The sequence below is a fragment of the Lethenteron reissneri genome, chromosome 68 (genome assembly GCF_015708825.2).
Source record: "Lethenteron reissneri isolate LAM-NWPU_2019-01 chromosome 68, ASM1570882v1, whole genome shotgun sequence".
NCBI classification, from domain to species: domain Eukaryota; kingdom Metazoa; phylum Chordata; class Hyperoartia; order Petromyzontiformes; family Petromyzontidae; genus Lethenteron; species Lethenteron reissneri.
Genome location: NC_083846.1, coordinates 3,320,293 through 3,340,990, shown reverse-complemented (window position 1 = coordinate 3,340,990; position 20,698 = coordinate 3,320,293). Strand labels below are relative to the sequence as shown.

Below are 20,698 nucleotides of genomic sequence, written 5' to 3'. Positions count from 1 at the left end.
AACCCTCCCACCACCACGACCACCCGCTAACATAGGCAACCACGCACCACACGTTAAATGCGATAGAAAACAAACAAAAAAAATATCGCCGGCGTTATCTCGCACGGACGTTCGTCGTGCCGCCTGCTGAAACGACGTTAAGACTATTTTTAAACTAAACGAATTAATTCCGTTGCGAATCCGGTGACGAATCGGCAGTGCGGCAGCGCGCGGCGATCAAGCCGCTAGTGTTTACCCGAGATCATGTGTGAGTGTCGTGTGCGCGATTTCCTGTTTACCGTAATAATTTTAACATTTAACAGATTAACAGATTGACAGCTACCGTTTCTTTTTTAAACGTTCTAACTCTTTCAAGTTGCACATCGTCGTTACGTCGTTAATTTCTTTGCTGCTGTTGGGGGGTTTTATTTGGTCACAAATGACCTAATTTTGAGCTGTGCCCGTGCGAAAATGCTGTACGTTGTTGCGTTAATTGTATTAAATTAACCGCGGCTTATTGTTTATTCGCCTAACTAACGACAGCCGCGACTAGGGAGAACACGAGAGGTGTCCCCCCGCGCGCCTCCACTGGCACAACACAGAGCAGTGGTCGGTTTTGTGTACGAAACCGGCCCCGGCCATAGCAACGTGGAATTTTACTTTCCACCGGGTCAAAGGGCAGCTGCATTAGGGATAGAATCGACCCCGGCCATGGCAACGTGGAATTTCACCCGCCACTAGTTCAAATGGCAGCTGCATTAGGGATAGAATCGACCCCGGCCATGGCAACGTGGAATTTTACGTTCCACCGGGTCAAAGGGCAGCTGCATTAGGGCTAGAATCGACCCCGGCCATGGCAACGTGGAATTTTACTCTCCACCGGGTCAAAGGGCAGCTGCATTAGGCATAGAATCGACCCCGGCCATAGCAACGTGGAATTTTACTCTCCACCGGGTCAAAGGGCAGCTGCATTAGGGATAGAATCGACCCCGGCCATGGCAACGTGGAATTTTACCCACTACCGGGTCAAAGGGCAGCTGCATTAGGGATAGATCACCATTCGGTTTCGACTTGGCCAAGTACAGTAGTTCTACTGGTAGGAACCTCCTGGATACACCAGCCCACAGGGGATTATTGTGTCCGTCGTGCAGGGAGGAGTGGGGCTGGGTGGGGTGGGGCTGGTCACCCCGTGGTGCCCTTATAAAACTCAACGTTTATAGTGTATAGTAGTGTAGTGTATTGTACTGCATAGTGTAGTATATTGTAATGTAGTGTATAGTGTAGTGGCTCTTAACCTGGCGGTGCATGCACTGCAGTCTAACGGAAGCCGTTCCGAACGCAAGCAGTAGCTTGAAGCAAGCATTTATAGAGCCGCCCCTTTAACACATTCCTGCGGAGGGAGCTGGTAGGAACGTCGGGTTGCTCGGTCAATGGCCAGGGTCAACGGCGGCGTGGTGTATTCCGCAAATATGCCCGACTGTGAGGACGGGCACAAGCCGGCGTGAGTAGGTTAAACGTTGAGTTTTATAAGGGCACCACGGGGTGACCAGCCCCACACCCAGCCCCACCCAGCCCCACCCTCCCCACCCAGCTCCTCCCCACCCTCCCCACCCAGCCTCCAAATACTCTTAAACGCACGTGTCAAGACGATCTAGTGATGGGTAAATGTCGTTTGTGTTTCAGTCGTAAGTGAAATTAATCTGCGAGCCGTGTGAAATTTAAGTAGTGTCCCGTATCCATCCCACTGCCCGTAGGTTCCCCACCCTATGTGTTGAATGGTGCTACAGTATCCCCTCGTTATTCGGGAGGGAAACTATTCAGAGATGCTCGTGAACAGCCAATGTCACGGATAATGATATTGGCCTACGAATTAATGTCCTAAAACAAAAAGCGTAAACAAGCTATTCAATACATGGGAATTATAACATTAATTGGTTTGAATAAACAAAGTAAATAAATGAACATATAAGCTTTCGTGGAGGGTTACGACAAATTTATAAATAACGTGATCTAACCAAAAAACGTTGATTATGAAATGAACATAGTTAATAAATTAACTTTCCTTAAATTATGCTGCTAAGCATTATCACTTTATTCTTAGGTTTTTTCGGTAAAGTCACGTAGGTAAAAAATTAAGATTAATAAAAAATAAAATAAAAATCACGACGTTTCGGAGGCAACACAAGCTTCCGTCTTCAGGTGGAACAGTCACAGCACGATAGCTGTATCAAGTGAGAGAAATTCCAAGAAAAACCGTAGTTTTATATATACTGGTTGAGGGTGGGAGGAGCCAAGGTAAGCTTGTGTTGCCTCCGAAACGTCGTGATTTTTATTTTATTTTTATTTTACTTTTTATTAATTTTAATTTTTTTCCTACGTGACTTTACCGAAAAAACCTAAGAATATGAATCCTTGCAGTCACGAAAGCTTCAAATCTAGAATCATCACTTTATCTCGCCACTTTCTCACATCACATTCTCTCTCATCACTTTCTCACTCGTTGAAGTCATATCGAGTTCCAGGTGCGATTCACGGATAGGCAAAATCGCGGAGATCAAGTAGGCGAATAACGAAGTGAATACTCTACTCGCATCTTTGTTTACGCGTGTGTGCCGGTGCGATAGAAGCTCAACGTACAACGTACGTACATGTGCGTGCCCCCCTCCCCGTGTGTGCGTTGGGCACTTAGGGGTCGGCTACACGAGCGCCGCCATGGGGGAGGATGTGCCAGGCCCCGTGGCCGTGGTGGACTTCACGTTCGCGACAAGGGACACTCCGCCGCTGAGCGTCCCGGTCGGCCTTCCGCTCGCCTGCCCCATCAGCGACCTGCACAGTCGCCTTGTGCACAGCCACGCGCTGCCCTGCTATGCCGAGGACGGTGCGTGCCGGTTGGCACGGGCGTGCGTGCGTCGTAGTCCGTGAGACCTGGGATCAGATGTTTCGCTCTTCGGTACCCGCTCGAGCCATTCCCATTTTTCCGTGTGGTCTTTCATGGTCTTCATCTTCTTGGTTCTTTCGGTAAAGTCACATAGAAGAGAAATAATAAAATAATAAAAATTAAACATAATAAAATACAATTCTCACGACGTTTCGGCCACAACGCAAGCAGCCGTCCGAACATTCAGACGCTGTCTTCCCGACAGACCTGTTCTTCACCTGAGGACGGCCGCTTGCGTTGTGGCCGAAACGTTGTGAGAATTGTATTTATTATTTTTTCTTAGTATTATTTTATTATTTCCCTTCTACGTGACTTTACCGAAAGAACCAGAAAGATGAAGACCGTCAAAGACCACACGGAAAAATGGGAATCGCTCTAGCGCGTACCGCTGTTGGCATGAATGACGCTATCTAAAATGAAAGTTATTATTATACTTGGGAAGTGTAGGCCAGTTGGAACTGGCGAGTCTTTCGAGAAGGCCTAAGGAAACAAGCGGCATCCCCATCACCTCTTGACGTCTGCGTTACGCCGCTCCCCCTCCCTCTCACACTCGGCCTCACCCCGCCCCCCCTATCAGAGCTGTGGAAGGCACTGGGGGAGTTTGTGCGCGACAAGACGCAGGAGCTGTACGACCAGAGCGGAGAGCGCGCGCTCGAGGGCATCGCCCTCGCCTCCGACGAGGAGGTGGACGGCCTCGCGCGCGCCTGGGAGAAGGCCTTCCGCGAGGTGCGTCGCCGGGGCCCCGTTGCTCACGCTCGCCATCCGCCAGAGGTCGCAACCGGGTACCCGATACCCGTACCCTACCCGATACCCGGCTACCCGTACCCAGCCGGGTACGGGTAGCCGTTTGCGACCCTGGTGCGGCCGGGTACGGGTAGGCCGTGGGTCACTGGTGAGTCACCGTTTGTCACTCATTTCCCAACGTCTTGTCTCTTCTCACAATTCAAGTTCCTAGAATAAACCCACCCGCGCCTGCAACATGGCTTCATCCCAGAGGTCGCAATTGGGTACCCGTACCTGTACCCTACCCGTACCCGGCCGGGTACGGGTAAGGGTACGGGTACGGGTACCCATTTGCGACCCTGGTGCGGCCGGGTACGGGTAAGGAATCAAAACCCGTTTGCGATCTCTGCCGTCCGCACCCCCGGTTAGCACGGTTGGCTACGTACGGTGCGAAACAAGCTCAACATGCGTACGTGCTGTACATTCTCGCCCGTTGCGGTCGCCGCTACGTTTCCGCCGATTACAAAGATGGGTCACCACATCTCGCGCTTTCAGATGCGCTTCTGCGGCCGTCTGGAATGCTCTTCCGATATTTGGAAGACACTGGAGCTACGTACCTTTATACCTTGTGTGAAAACTAATCTTTTTAGAACTGTGTTTTAGTTTAGTAGTAGGTTTTTACCCTTTTAAACTGGTACAAAACCGACACCTTTATACAAGGCATCATGTTTGCAATAACCACAACACAAGTAGTCAAAAAAGCAAACAAAAAGAAGCAACTCTGATAATGATAATAATATGCACTGTCCTTGAAGTTGATTGGTCCACACCCGAGACGGCTTTCTTTAGAGCCTAGTCCCCATTGGTGTTGGATCAGATGACACTAGAAGGCGTACAACTCAAACACAGTGCAATATCAGAGTATTTAGAGCTCTCAATACTCTGATACTACTTGTGTTGTGGTTATTGCAAACATGATGCCTTGTATAAAGGTGTCAGTTTTGTACCAGTTTAAAAGGGTAAAAACATACTACTATATTTTGCCACTGGTAAAAGAGGTCTCATAGTGTAAATGTGTTTAGTTTGTTGTCAATCCACCGCACCTCCGTTTAGCACGGTTTGCTCCGGACGGTACGAAAGAGGTTCAATATACATTACCGATTACGCTGTACGCTAATAATTATTTGAATGCAATAATAATATTTGCATGTACAGGGCGCTTGCTGAAATTCCCCAAAGCAACGTACATCAGATCTCATCTCAACCAGTGGCAGCTGTCCCTTTGTGGCACAAGGTGACTCCAGCCTGCAAAAGTAGAGGTTTTCTCCACCAGCAGTGGCCTGAGCAAGCAATCACAGGGCTGCGTTATTAACCTGATAAATTCACGGACAAGCAGTTGACCTGATTGCGCTTTGTGAGTGGTAGTGGTGATGGTACCGTGCAGGGAGTGGTGGCGCAGTGGTTCGTGAACCGCGCTACGAACCCGACGAACCGAGTTCGATTCCCCGCTTTCTGCTATTAAGGGTGATGAACATTTGAACTGGCCCTGGGCTCCTGGGACCATGTTGACTCAGCCTCAAGTGAGGAGCTGTAAACATCGAAAGGCAGCTCCTTCATCGGTGTGCCGTGCCGGCCCTCGTAGGAGTTCGCAAACGTCACTTGCCCACCGAATGTCTGTTAAAGGTTAACGCGGTCTGGGGGATATTTGTCTACGGTGCCTTGCGGCGGAGCGCAGACCACGGTGGAGCACGTGGGAGCTGAGGAGGCGCGTGTGGACGAGGAGTTCTCGCGGGCGTACAGCGCTCTCATCCACTCGCCCGTGTCGCACACGCTGCTCACGTTGGAGCACCACTACTGCGTCAGCGCCGCCGAGATGCTCGCCGAGCGGGAGATGGCCCTGCAGCAGCTGCGCGAGAGGTCGCTTGCTCGCTCTCTCGCTCACTCTCTCTCGCTCTCTGTCTCTCGCTCGTTCTCTCACTCTCTCGCTTGTTCTCTGTCTCTCGCTCGTTTTCTTTCTCACTTTCGCTCGCTCTCTCGCTCGCTCTCTCTCGCTCTCTGTCTCTCACTCGTTCTCTCTCTCACTCTCTCGCTCGCTCTCTCTCGCTCTCTGTCTCTCACTCGTTTTTTCTTTCACTCTCTCGCTCGCTCTCTCTCGTTCTCTCTCGCTCACTCTCTCTCGCTCTCTGTCTCTCACTCGTTCTCTCTCTCACTCTCTCGCTCGCTCTCTCTCTCTCTGTCTCTCGCACGTTCTCCTTCTCACTCTCGCTCGTTCTCTCTCTCACTCTCTCGCTCGCTCTCTCACTCTCGCTCGTTCTCTCTCTCACTCTCTCACTCTCTCGCTCGCTCTCTCACTCTCGCTCATTCTCTCACTATCTCGCTCGTTCTCGCTCTTTCTCCCGCGCTCTCACTTTCTCGCTCGTTCTCTCTCTCACTCTCTCTCGCTCTGTCTCTCACCTTCTCGCTCGCTCTGTTTCTTGTTGGCCCTGCTTGGCCCCGAGCAAACATTCAGATGTCTAGTGAGGCCAGCGTATCATTAGAGTCAGAAGAATCAGAAGTTTATTTCCCGAGTAAAACCCATTGAGCTATGTAGCTCTTTTCCAACGGCGACTCGGCCGGTATGTCTGTGTGTACGTTGAACTGCTTTCACACCGTACATAGCCAACCGTGCTAATCGGAGGTCCGCGGAAAGGACAGAAAACGATGGGTTTCTGTGTTGGTGTATGGGTCTACGTGAGTCTACGTATGTTAAACTTCTTTCACATGTGCTAATCAGAGGTGCGGGTTGGAACGGCAACAAACTGAACTGCAAAAAAGCAGTTCTAGAGAAATTAGTTCTCAATCACGGTCTAGTTCTGGCTCGGCACGGTCGAAGAGCCAATGGAAAAAAAAATAATCCGTAAAAACTAAGTTTTTTACTATAAATCCTTTATATGCGTGGCATTGGTTTTATTTTATTATTCATTTCTGTTTTTCTTCAGTAAGAGTTTCATTTTTATCACATTGATATTTTAAATTAAATATGAAAAAAAAAAATTCCTAAAAAGTGGAAAATTTAGGAAAAAAAATTTCACGAAAATAAATTGTCACGCACAACGAGTCTGTGTGCAAAATGTCAGCTCGATTGGATCACGGGAAGTGGGTTAAAAAACGACCGAAAGATTTGCACGGTCGTAAGCGCGCAAGCAAGTAAGCAAGCAAGTGAACTTAATATAAAGGATTTAAAAACCGCACCCGTTACCGCGAGTGGCCCCCCGCGCCGGCCTGGATCGGGTACGCCAGTGAAGAGAGAAAGGGAAGCGTGCATGGTGAGCGACGGCCGCTATTGTTGATGACGTTGTCGTCGCTATCGTTGCTTGCCACCCGCAGGCAGCGCGTGGAGATGGAGCGAGCCATGCAGGAGCTGGGCAAGTCCCTGAGGGACGAGGATGTCAACGTTCTGGCCGTGCAGCACTTCGAGACTCAGCAGGTCTCGTGGCGGGGAGGGCGAGCGTTGGGGTGGAGCGGTTCAACACATTACAGTCGAAAGACACCTCGCTTAAATTCCCCGGCAGGTCAAAAAGAAACATGCGTCGCATCTCATCTCAGCCATTCGGAAAGGAACCCCTCAGTGGCAGATGTGCCTGTGTGGCACAAGGTTGACTCGGCACCGTCCTACAAGTGGCCATTCGCTTGGCGGCGGTGGTGGCTGAGCACGTGGCCTGTGATCCAGCGCTTTGGAGCCAGCGAGGGTTAGTGGGTCACACACACATTGGCTGTGACACTCCCTTCGACGTCGGCGTCGAAGAGGTGCCGTGCCCCCGGCTCGCCACGAGAATGCGCTCCGGCAGAGTGCGGACGAATATCATCCGTCCCTTCTGTGTGGGATCGAGTGTTGTTCCCTCGCACGCACCGTCTTCGGGTGATGTGCCTTTCCTCCCACATGTAAACTCTAATTGGTCCATTACACCTTGATACATAGAGGACTGGCAGAGCTTGGAGGTGGGGTGGGGTAGGGATTTGGCGCGTCGGCTCACCGCCTGGCTGCTGCCCTTCCCGCTCGTCTGTGGTTCCTTGCGCCTCCGAGTCGTCCTCTCTCTTTGGGAGCGAGCGAACGAGTGCCGTGCGGCGACGCTTACAGTCAGTTCTGCCATAGCGCGTGTGTTTTTTTAATGACGCGAATTGGATAGAATGCGATGAATGTATTGGAGAATTCCATTATTATAATGATAATTGTTTTTTTACCCTTTTATCTGGCAACAAAACTGACACCTCTTTTTACAAGGAGTCATGTTTGCATAGACCATAATAACTGCGGTCGGAATGCAAACAAAAAACACAACTCTGATAATGTATGCACTGTCCTTGAAATTGATTGGTCCACACCCGAGACAGCTTTTCTTAGAGCCTAGTCTCACATGGTGTTGGACATCTCTTTGTAGTCTTATTAGTAGGGGCCGATCAGGGGGGGGAGCGATCATGCTCTCGTTTGCATATTCCCACCCTGCAATGCCCTGTAACTGACTCAACGTCCGACGACCTTGGGCTGTGATCCTTCTCGTAACAGAGAGCCGCTTAGCTCGATGGGACCCTACCGGCGGATAAATTATAATAAAACATCCCGAGTCTCGAGCGAGGCTCTCCGTGGGTTCACGCGCGTGGTAACAACGCGTCAGACGTCGCACGCCGTCCTGAAAATGCAGCGTTTGGCGCGCCCGCTTTGCCCACGCAGGCGGTGGAGAGCAAGTGGAACGTGGAGCTGAAGCAGCTGATGGAGCTGCAGAGGCTCGAGTACCGCGATTGGGTCATGAAGGTGCACCAGGACTCAAGTACGCCGGACGGCAAGGCCGGCGGGTGAGTGGCGGTGGCGAGATGTTGGCTACCTCGCCTGGTATACAGGAGGTCGTGGGTTCGATCCCGACCCTGACGCCTGCTGCTGTATATTTGGAGTTTGCATCTCTCATCATCATCACGGTGGCTAGGAGATGTTAACTACCTCGCCTGGTATACAGGAGGTCGTTGGTTCGATCACGACCCTTTGCCTGGGGTTTATTTGGAGTTTGCATCTCATCATCACGGTGGCTAGGAGATGTTGACTACCTCGCCTGGTATACAGGAGGTCGTGGATTCGATCCCGACCCTATGCCTGCTGTATATTTGGAGTTTGCATCTCATCATCACGGTGGCTAGGAGATGTTGACTACCTCGCCTGGTATACAGGAGGTCGTGGATTCGATTCCGACTCTATGCCTGCTGTATATTTGGAGTTTGCATCTCATCATCACGGTGGCTAGGAGATGTTGACTACCTCGCCTGGTATACAGGAGGTCGTGGGTTCGATCCCGACCCTATGCCTGCTGTATATTTGGAGTTTGCATCTCACCATCACGGTGGCTAGGAGATGTTAACTACCTCGCCTGGTATGAAGGAGTTGGTGGGTTCGATCCCGACTCTACGCCTGGTGTATTTTTGGAGTTTGTATATTCTCTCCATGGTTGAATTTTATTTGCATGTGTTTGGGTAATTTGTTTAGCTCTTTTATACTTTGCACTATTATCGTGTTTTTGTATTGTTTGTTGTTGCAATTTTCTCTTACCTGCCGCTACTGGCCATCTGTGAAAAAGAGCTTTACAGCTCATAGGATTCCTCCGGCATCGGTAAATATTCTCATTCTGTCTTCGTCGTCCTCGTCGCCCGCAGGGACGACGTGGCGGGGCTGACGGGGCAGCCGCCCGACGCCGAGATGGAGGAGGGAGTGGCGTACGAGGAGCACCGGCGGCTAGAGGAGAGCTTCACTATCCACCTGGGTGTGCGGCACTGCTCGTCATCGTGCCCCACGGCTGTGTTTTTTTAAGCGCCGCGGTCGGGGGGGGGGGGGGGTGGGGGTGGCGGTGGTGGCGGCGGTGGTGGTGGCGGTGGTGGTGGTGACGGCACGTTGAGTCTGCCGGACTGCGTCCCGTCTGGAACGCTCTTCCGATATCGCCGTGGGCGCCACGGTGGCCAGATGTAAACTACCTCTAGATTTGAAGCTTTCGTGACTGCAAGGATTCATACTCTTAGGTTTTTTTTTCGGTAAAGTCACGTAGGTAAAAAATAATAATAAAATAAAAGAATAATGAATGAAAATAACTTGATTTACTTATTTTCATTTATTATTATTAGTAAATTAATTTAGTAATTTTCATTTATTATTTTTATATTATTATTTTTTACCTACGTGACTTTACCGGAAAAAAACCTAAGAGTATGTTAACTACCTCGCCTGGTATACAGGAGGTCGTGGGTTGGGTGGTCGGTCTGCCGGTTTTCTCGCGACGAGTTTGACCCCCGCTAGACCTGACTCGCTTCTTTCTGGTTGGGGTCGCGTACGCAGGCGCTCAGATGAAGACGATGCACAACCTGCGGCTGCTGCGCGCCGACGTGCTGGAGCTGTGTCGCCTGCGCGCCGGCTCGCAGGGCGACACGCGGCCCCGCCGACTGCACATGGCGCTATCGCTCTACTCCGCCGCGCTCTCGGGCCTCGTGCTACTCGTGGACAACCGCATCAGCTCCTACAGCGGCATCAAGAAAGGTGGCGGTGGTGGTGGTGGCGATGGTGGCGGCATGTTGAGCCTGCCGGACTGCGTCCCGTCTGGAACGCTCTTCCGATGTTACCGTGGGCGCCACGGTGACCAGATGTTAACTACCTCGCCTGGTGTACAGGAGGTCGTGGGTTCGGTCCCGACCCTGACGCCTGCTGCTGTATATTTGGAGTTTGCGCGTCTCTCTCTCTCCGTGGTCGCGTGGATTTTTCTCTGGGTCCTCCGGTTTTTCCCTCGACATTTAGAAACGTGCGTTGAGGGTATTTGGCTGCTATTAATTTCCGTGTAATGAGCCACTTCGCTGAACTATGTAGCTCAGTGGGACTTTACCTGCGAAAATAAAAAAATTGTTAAAAAATAGTAATTAGGAAGCAACTGGAGCTCTGCAATTTTAAATTGAAAACCTTTTTGTATGACTGCTTTTTGTGTTTAATTTGTTGTCCTTCCCCCGCCCCTCCGATTACCACGGTTGCATAACGTACGGTGCGAAAGAAGTTCTACATACATAGATACAGCACTCGCCCCCCATCGGCTGTCTTGTTGCAGGCTAAAACGGGGTTGCCTACCTACACCTTTGTTTTCCCGACAGAGTTTGCGACGGTTTGCCAACAGTCGACCGATTTTCACTTCTTGGAACTCGAGCAGCAGATGAACGACGTTCAGGAGGTGGTGTTGGCCGTCAACACGTTTCACGGCAAGGATAAGAAGGGCACAGGTGAGGTGGGGGTGGGCATCGTGGATTTTCTGTTTTCTATTTTCTGTTTGCACTTTTTTGTTTGTTGTAGTACAGAGTTAGACTGATGGCTTTAATCTAAGTTGTCTTGTGGTTGTTGTTGTTGTTGTTTGACTTGCATTCCACTGTGATTTTTGCACACAGCGTTGGTGTACGGTGCTTATTCTGCAATATTTTGCTGTCTTTTCTTGGATTCTCTATTCACACTTAGTCACATAGTCACTTTAAGATGTTTCTTGTTCGTGTTTTTTGTTTGTTGCGGTTGCACCCGATTCAAGAGCCGAATGGCTCACAGGGCTATACCTAATAATAAATGAACCATTGCCGTGTTCCCCAGAGCATCGCCTCTCATTTGCTGGGCTTTGGTGGTTGTGCTGCTCGTAGCCTGTCATTAAAAATAAGGGGAGGCTTTCAACCCTTTATGGCAAATAAAATAGGAGTTGTGTTGAGATGCGCACACACCGAATAGACGCACATGACCTCATCAAGTCTGCATTAACAGCACGTACTTGTTGTGAACATGCAAACGAACATGCCTCTGATAATTATATATGGAATTGTCTTTGAAACTGATTGGCCGACACCAAAGATAGCAGCCTTCTTTATGGCCAAGTCTCACCACCAGTGTCAGACCAGAGAACGGCAAAAGGCGAAGCAGCACAAAGACAATGCACGTATCAAAGCATGCATAGGTCGGGTTGGGCAGTTATATCTACGGGACCTTTTTGCTAGTATCAAAGTATGCAAAATAAGAATAGGTGTTGACCCTTGCTGGCAATGAAACAGGAGGTTTTAAGATATTATATTCTTGGTTCTTTCGGTAAAGTCACGTAGAAGGGAAACAATAAAATAACAAAAATATAAAACAATAAAATTCCCACGACGTTTGGACTGCAACACAAGCAATCTTCCTCAGGTGTGAAAAACACAGCGAGGAAATTTGTTTTTCACACCTGATGATGATTGCTTGTATTCCAGTCGAAACGTCGTGAGAATTTTATTGTTTCATATTTTTGTTATTTTATTGTTTCCCTTCTACGTGACTTTACCAAAAGAACCAAGAATATAATATCTTAATACCTCCTGTTTCATTGAACAAGAAGCCCATCACATAATATAATATAATACATAGATGAAGGAGATGCATTGCCTGCTTATTTTATTTTGTTACTTGCGGTCTCCGCAACGACGTTAAACGGTCGCGGGATTGTGTCCGGTTGAATTTCAAGAGTCCTTTGCCCGGAACGGAGGCGCGGACGACAAGAAAAACTCGGAGAAGAATCCACAAAACATCTCGCCAGGTGCAGTCTGCCAGCAGGGCGCTGATGTTCCTGTGTCGTTTTACCTCTTCATAGAGTAATTTTTCCGTAATTTTTCCATAATTTTTCCATAATTTTTCACACGGTCGGCGCAAACATTTTGACGGCGATGCCGGCACGCGTAGAGTAGGCCCGCCCTCTTTAAAAAAAATTACGTCACGGGATCTTTCGCATCAGTTATTAACCGGTGGCGGCCTCCCGGTTTTGCAAACGCCCGGCCGCTGAGGGGGGGGGGGGGGGGGCCGAGTGTCGCCTCGTGCGACGCCAGCGCCACCCCCCCCGGTGCCATCGCCGTCGTGATGGCGCGACCGCGGCGTGCCTCTCCTCCGCAGGGGAGTTCTACATCACGCGGCACTCCAACCTCGCCGAGGTGCAGGTGGTCTTCCACCTGTGCGTTGACGACGGCGCTCGCTGCGGCGCCATCACGGCCCGGGACCCGGCCATCATGGGCCTGCGCAACATCCTCAAGGTGAGCCGGGAGGGCGGGTGGGTGGGTGGGCGAATGGTGGAACGGCCCGCCCAACGGAGGGAACGCTTGGAGCCGTTGAAGACGCGGCATGGTTGGCTACGTACGGTGCGAAAGAAGGTCAGCGTACATGCATATGTAGACTCACACAGAGACCCATAGATTCACGCAGAGACCCACAGACTCGCGCAGAGACCCACAGACTCAAACGGAGACCCACAGACTCGCACAGAGACCCACAGACTCAAACAGAGACCCACAGACTCGCACAGAGACCCACAGACTCGCACAGAGACCCACAGACTCGCACAGAGACCCACAGACCCGCGCAGAGACCCACAGATTCGCACAGAGACCCACAGACTCAGAGACCCACAGACTCAAACAGAGACCCACAGACTCAAACAGAGACCTACAGACTCAAACAGAGACCCACAGACTCGCGCAGAAACCCATAGTTTGTTGTCTTTCCCCCGCACCTCCGATTAGCACGGTTAGCTACGTAGACTGCGAAAGAACTTGAGCATACACACGTACATACGACGCAGGGTGCCGCGTGGATACACGTTCGCCGCTCATGTTTTGCCTTGACGGCGATGCCATGCTGCCCCTCCGCTGTAGGTCTGCTGCCACAACGACATCACCAACATCACCCTGCCCCTGCTGCTCGTCCACGAGATGTCCGAGGTTAGTCTTAGCCAATGGGAGCGCACTAGGGGTCACGGGGTGTGGCGGGGCAGGGTGCGGGCGGCGTGGGTAAAAGCTAACGGTTAATATGATGAAGAAAAATAAGAATATGCTCTACCCGTTTTGGCAATAAAGCAGTAGGTGTTAAAATGCGCACGCACCAAATAGACGCACACCTGTTTCAAGGCATCAAGTCTGCATTAATCAAACATACGTGTGGCTAAGCATGCAAACAAGCACGCTCTGATAATGTGTGCATTGTCTTCGGAACTAATTGGCCTACTTCTAGATTTGAAGCTTTTGTGACTGCAAGGAATCATACTCTTAGGTTTTTTCGGTAAAGTCACGTAGGTAAAAAATAAAATTTTAATTTATAAAAGTAATAATAGAAATAAAATAATTTATTTTATAAATTTAAATTTTCTTTTTTATCTACGTGACTTTACCGAAAAAAACCTAAGAGTATAATTGGCCTGCACCAGAGACAGCTTTCTTTATGGCCTTGTCTCACTAGTTCGACCTGTACAATGCCACTACAAATATCAAAGGATGAATGGCTCGGGTTGAGCAGTTACATCATTTTGATACTGGCAAAAAAACATTTCCATACTGGAAAAAAGGTCCCATAGGTTTATATTATGGTCGTTAAAATCGTTTTTTTTTTGGCATTTCCGCTAGCAGAATTCAAAAATACATCAAGAAAACGGTAAAATAACGGTTACCGGTATTGCCGCACGCATTAGAGTGCGGTGTCAACTTTCAACGCAATGCGGCGCCGCACGCAAGCCGCTCCTCGCTCTCGCAGACAGAGAGGGAGAGAGGGCGACTGAGGAGCCGGGAAAGAGGAACCACGGACGAACGTGAAGGCAGCAGCAGAAGCTGCTACTCGCTAACAGCCCTTGCCCCAACAGTCTGTTAATGTCTTTTGTGTGGGTCGCGGCTTAGGAAATGACCGTCTCGTGGTGCCTGAAGAAGGCGGAGCTGGTCTTCAAATGTGTGAAAGGTGACACGGACGCACTCGGCATGCGGCATCGTTGGGACATTTGTTTTAATTTTTTTTAATCGAGAACCCAGAATGCAAAGTAGATTTTGAAAGGGCGGGAGGTGGGGTGGGGTGGGAACAAACCCAGGCGCTGATAAGTTTCCACGTGGTGATGATTCTCTCTCTTGAGCAGTGGTCTTTATCCTTTACAGCAGCCTTGCACCACTTTGGTTCTCAATCGTAAAAAAAGTACAATTCTAGATTTGAAGTTTTCGTGACTGCAAGCTCTTGTCCACTCCAGCAAATTATTTCTTGCTGTGGCTGTCCCACCTGATGACGGAGGCTTGTGTTGCTTCCGAAACGTCGTGATTTAATTTAGTTTTTTTATTTTATTTTCACCTACGTGATTTTACCGAAAGAGCCAAAGAGTATAAAAAGTACAATGTTAATAACGACAAAGAGGGTTTGATGAAACAAAGTAATTTGTTACTTACGCGTCCGTGCTTAATTTGTGTTTTCGATTATTTACCTTCTAAAAAAATCTGGCCGTGTCTTGCACCCTTCAGAAAGGGCATCTCGCACCCCCAGGTTAATAACCGCTGGTGGGGTGTATAACAAATACGTCCAAATCACACGTCCAAGTTGAAGTCTTGTGAGTCACGCGATAGCTTCGGGAGTAGCCGCGACTAATACTGCTCAATCTTGCCGGAGAGCAGGCATAGCGATGCAGTTATTCGCAATATCTGTTTTGGATTTTGTCCCTCTCGACTCTCCTGGCTCTCGTCCCGCTGACGCGCGACAAAGTTGCGACGGGAAACTGTCGCGTGTCTGCTGAATTTATTTAGCCCGTGAGAATTGTTCCACAACTTTCACCGGGTTAGCGAGCGGAAACGGTCGTAATTAGCACGTTGTCGAACGTGAGGACGGCTGCTTGCGTTGTGGCCGAAACGTCGTGAGAATTTAATTTAATTGTTTTATTTTTATTATTTTATTCCCTTATACGTGACTTTACCGAAAGAACCAAGAATACGTTGTTAAACGCTTTGCACCCGCGTGGCAGCTTAATTTGTTTGGCGGGTAGCGGAGGATCTTGGCAACACCCGGCTTGACCAGGTCGTTACGCGGCCTAACTCAAAATATTAATTTCCAATCAAAACTTATTATTTGATCACCTTGCGTTTCCCGATTTCCCGGGACGCCGTACATTTGATTATAAAAAAAATTTCTTCTACTTCGAATGACCTCGTTTGTCGCGCTGTTGCTCTGCTGCCCGCAGGGTTCATGATGGAGATGGCCTCGTGGGACGGGGGCGTCTCGCGCACGGTGCAGTTCATCGTGCCGCAGGTAACCACGCCGATCGGTTTATGCCGCGATTCAGCGTTGACCGCGTCGATTGCCGTCACGTATTTGCCCGTCAATACGTTTTACTGTCAAATGTTTTTATCTGTACCAGGTAATAATGCCCACTGAGCTATAGTACGAGCTCTTTTTCAGAAGCGACCCGGCTATCACAAATGATCGCTCAACGAAGTGGCTTCTCATCTGGAAATGTATACGGGCTCAAATACTCTAAAACGCACGTTGATTCTAAATGTGGAGGGGAAAGCCGTGACCACGGGGAGAGATAGAGAGAGGCGCAAACTCCAAATATACAGCAGCAGCAGGTGTCAGGGTTGGGATCGAATCCAAGACCTCCTGCGTACCAGGCGAGGTAGTTGACATCTCCTAGCCACCGTGATGATGATGAGAGACGCAAACTCCAAATATACAGCAGCAGGCGTCAGGGTCGGGATCGAACCCACGACCTCCTGTCTACCAGGCGAGGTCGTTAACATCTCCTAGCCACCGTGATGATGATGAGAGACGCAAACTCCAAATATACAGCAGCAGGCGTCAGGGTCGGAAGAGAACCCACGACCTCCTGTACACCAGGCGAGGTAGTTAACATCTCCTAGCCACCGTGATGATGATGAGAGACGCAAGCTCCAAATACACAGCAGCAGGTGTCAGGGTCGGGATCTAACTCACGACGAAGAACCGAGTTACTTCTTGAAGGGTGACATCCTCCTGCCTCTGCATCTGATAAACGGTCCGATTCCTGTATTGATGTACGTACGTACGTATGTTGAACTTCTTTCGTACGTAGCCAACCGTGGCTAATCGGGAGGTGCAGGTTTGAGGATGGAAAACCGAATGCAAAAAGTAATTCATGTAAGTTAATTAATAAAATTTGTTAAGTTTGATTGGTTTGGGCAAAAAAAACCTAGTCCACTTTTTTTTCACCCGGGCGACTTTGGCGAGGAATCATCCCTATTGCGACGGGGGAGATCTTCGCACGACGTTATTTCAAAGGTGGTCCGTGGTGTCACCGTTGCAGGGCCTGTCGGAGGAGGTGTTCTTCCAGCTGAGCGCCATGCTGCCCCAGATCTTCCGCGTCTCCTCGGCGCTCACCCTCACCTCATCGCGGCAGAAGTGACGGAGGGCCTCCGTCCGTCCCTCGGATGTGTTTTCGTGGGTCATGCCACGTGTTGTTGTTCGGCACGACGTCCGACGTTTCGCTCCACGTAGCTCGTGTGTATGTACGTTGAATTTCTTTCGCGCCGTACGTAGCCGACCGTTGCTGATCAGAGGTGCGCGGGGAAGGACAACAAACTAAAACAAATTATGTTGATCTTTCGCACCACCATACGTTGCCGACTGTGGCTAAACGGAGGTGTGGGTGGAAGGACAAAAAACGAAACAATGTATGTTGAACTTCTTTCGTACCGTACGTAGCCAACCGTGGCTGATCGAAGGTCTGGGGGAACGGACAACTAAACACAAAAATACGACCTCCCTCACCTGGTATGCAGGAGGCCGTGGACTCGATCCCGACCCTGACGTACATTTGGAGTTTAATTTCGATTTAAAGCTTTCGTGACTGCAGGGATTCATCTTATTTTATTATGTTTTATTATTTTATTACTTCCCTTCTACGTGACTTTACCGAAAGAACCAAGAACATTTGGAGTTTGTGCATCTCTCTGTCTGTGGTCACGTGGATTTTTTTTCTCCGGATCCTCCGGTTTTTCCTTTCACGTTTAGAGCCAACATGAGTGTAGATTATTTGGCTGCTACCATAAATGTCCACGTGGTGATTAGCCACTTCGTTGAGCTTATCATTCGTGGTCAAGTTGCTAGACAGCTCAAGTTGAGTTTGTATGTATAGTTTTCGATTTAAAGCTTTCGTGACTGCAGGGATTCATCTTCTTGGTTCTTTTGGTAAAGTCACGTAGAACGGAAATAATAAAATAATAAAAATAAAACATAATAAAATACAATTCTCACGACGTTTCGGCCACAACGCAAGCAGCCGTCCTCGGGTGAAGAACAGGGCTGTCGGAAAGACAGCGTGGCTTTACCGAAAGAACCGAGAAGATTTGTATGTATATGTATGTTGAACTTCTTTTGCGACGTGCGTAGCCAATTGCAGGTGTGTACCACGTGCACCGGGCGACGCAGGCGGCGTCGATTCCTCGTGACACGCGATATGCCACGGGTAATCGACCCGAATGAATTGGCAAACTGAAACGGATCGATCGACGCACGGCTACCGGCCTGTGCTGGGGATGTGAGCGTGCGTCTGCAACGCGAGGAGCCGGTGGCGTCCTGCGGGCTGTGGGCTTGCGTCTTCCTCCTCTTCAAAGGGAGACCTCTCCGTGGCAAGCGGTAAAGCGGAAGCCATGATGAACCAGAACACGAGGGTTGTATCCTCTCAAAATATTTAATTGACAGGTCATCAACATCGTCGTCGTCGTCATCATCACATGCTCAAAACATTCAATAAATAATTTTCAAACGAAAACGGCAAAGACAAACTTGTTTTGTTTTCGACAGTGCAGAAGAGAGATACCTTCATAAACGCCAGACTAGCTTTATCACAGCCTGATGAAGCTGGTTGTAATTACTGGCGAAACATCGTACTCGGATTGTAAATGTTGTGGATTTGCTCTCCAAACACAACCGGTGTAGCTGTACTAGTGACGAATTGGCCACGTTCTGTTTACGTGACAAACCCCTTAGTAATTGGCTGTGTCCGGTGTTGGCGGGTTTAACGACACGTTTATATATTTACGCGATCTCACTCAAAACAACCTGTATTGTGGATGATATTGGTCGCGAAAGCCTACTCCGTGTTAAATCGTTCATCCCGTCAGGGGAAGCGAGTGGGGCGCTTGGGCAGGACGCGTCTTGGCTAAAATGGACGATGATGTACGTGTCTGTGTCTGTATGTTGAATCGTACATAGCCAACCGGAGGTGTGGGATGGTCGATGGCCCCCGATAAATAATCGGGGGGGGGGGGGCACGGGATTTGAAGCTTGAACCTCCACTTAAAAGCAGCGAATGCCCAACCGTCCGACGGCGCCACGATCCAGCAACAGCGTCAACAACAACAAATGCCAACTTCCGGAGCTTCGCGTAGAAATAACAAAAACACATTTTCAAGTCTTTCAGCCAAAGCGGGCTTCCAGATTCGTGTTAAGCCAGCGACCATTCCGTTTAAGCAACTTCCTAGGCAATTTGCCCCCTCCATTGCCAACACCTTGTGCCACAACGGCGGGTAATTCGCACGCGTGAAATGGGAATTCGCTTATTCTCGTCCGGCGCGTGCATCGCGAGCGTATACGAATTCCCAGATGTCGTGGGGACCTGGGTTAAGAGGGTGCGTGCGCGCGCGCCCAGGAGTCGGGGGGGGGGGGGGGGGTGCTGAGCAATGGCACGTGGGGGAAGACGCTGCCACTACTGGTCATGTGATCGTCGATTTGTACCGGCCGATATTGCACAGATTTCAGAGACTCGGCGAGTGATGCCCCCTCTCTCCCGCGCAGTGCATCGTCGTCACGGCTCGTCACTCCGAACGTCACGGTGACCTCCTCGCCGTTAACGAGGGCCCCGCAGCGACGCAGGAGCGAGCAAAACCCGTTACGCGAAAGTCGAGTGACGAAGAGGTCGCTCGTAATGAACGTGCCGGCGAAAACCACGTCGCCAAAATAGTTTCAAGTTTGATTCTCGCCTTGAACAGCCCGACCCTTGTGCGTGCACTGTCGCTCCACGTGCCTCACATATATACACGCGTATAAATATATAGAGCGGTTTCTGCGATTGATATACTCTCCAGCGTCATATGCAGAAGCCAGTCGGGGGCCACTGACGTCTCAGGAAGGCGATCGCGGTACAAGGGGAACGTAGCCCGGATACGATAAGGGGGTTGCTTTGTTGAGAGTGGAAATTTTATTTAATAATCGATTATTAGGTTTTTATTTTTGCCACTGGCAAAATTCGGCAACCCTCTATGGTTGTGGCTGCAGGGTTTTTGATCCGAACAATCTGCCTCGGCAGCAGATCACGCTTTCACACCTGATGACGGACGCTTGTGTTGCGCCCGAAACGTCGCTATTTATTTTATTTTATACCCACGTGACTTTACCGAAAGGACCAAAGAGTATGGATAATATTGGTTGTTAAACTGAAATGGATTTTTTTAAAGTATTCCAAATGTTTTGCCAACTGCTGTCCATGCGGAAAGCAGTTCACCAGCCCGTGTTAGAAAACGGGCCGCAGATGCAGATATTAAAACTAAAACCAAGATATTTTTTATTTTACTAAGTCAGGTCCACTGAGCTACAGAGTTATTTTTTAGAAGCGACCTGGCCACAAATGGTATCTTCAACGAAGTGGCTTATTACGTGGACATTTATAATAGCAGCCAAATACTCTAAACGCATGTTGATTCTAAATGTGGAGGGGAAAAACAGGAGAAAAATCCACGCGACCACGTGGAGAGAGAGAGAGAAACGCAAACGCCAAATGTACAGGTGTGGGGTCGGGATCGAACCCACGACCTCCTGTATAGCAGGCGAGGTAGTTAACATCTCACCACCTCGGCACCCACGCAACTCCTTCAAGTGACCCGTTTTTAACCACAAGCTCGGGTGGTGGCGGGAGGCAACACCAACCCACACACTCTGCTACAGAGAGCGATTCTCATCGCAAGGCAGAAAAAACGTCATTTGTAACTTCAGAGTTTCAGTCACATTTAGGCGACGTAGCAAGTGGCGATCGTCGCCGTTGCCTCGCGAGCCTCGCGAGAGTTGCCGAAGCGGATCGTGATCGACGCGTCGCTTGGCGAAGGCTTCCAGCAACTGCCCATAGACCAGTGGCGGGCAACCTACTGCCCATGGGCTTGCATGCTGACCTGGTCTCGGTGCGTCTAGGGTTAAGCGTGGGGGGTCACGATGTTACGCTCGCGGGCCCACTAAGCTGACGGAGGGCC

The 20,698-nt window shown here is 49.8% G+C and overlaps 1 protein-coding gene across 1 annotated transcript; it reads left to right on the top strand.

Annotated features, from left to right (window-relative positions):
• Positions 1–101: 101 nt before the first annotated feature.
• LOC133360380 (protein C12orf4 homolog) lies at positions 102–20,650 on the top strand. The gene is made up of 15 exons (XM_061579080.1): positions 102–247; positions 2,669–2,857; positions 3,495–3,643; positions 5,376–5,557; positions 7,007–7,106; positions 8,349–8,470; positions 9,317–9,423; positions 9,990–10,187; positions 10,787–10,912; positions 12,160–12,231; positions 12,582–12,718; positions 13,337–13,402; positions 14,348–14,405; positions 15,661–15,728; positions 16,762–20,650. The coding sequence occupies exons 1-15, from the start codon at positions 244–246 to the stop codon at positions 16,858–16,860; spliced, it is 1,677 nt and encodes a 558-aa protein (XP_061435064.1). The 5' UTR covers positions 102–243; the 3' UTR covers positions 16,861–20,650.
• The last annotated feature ends 48 nt before the right edge of the window (positions 20,651–20,698 follow it).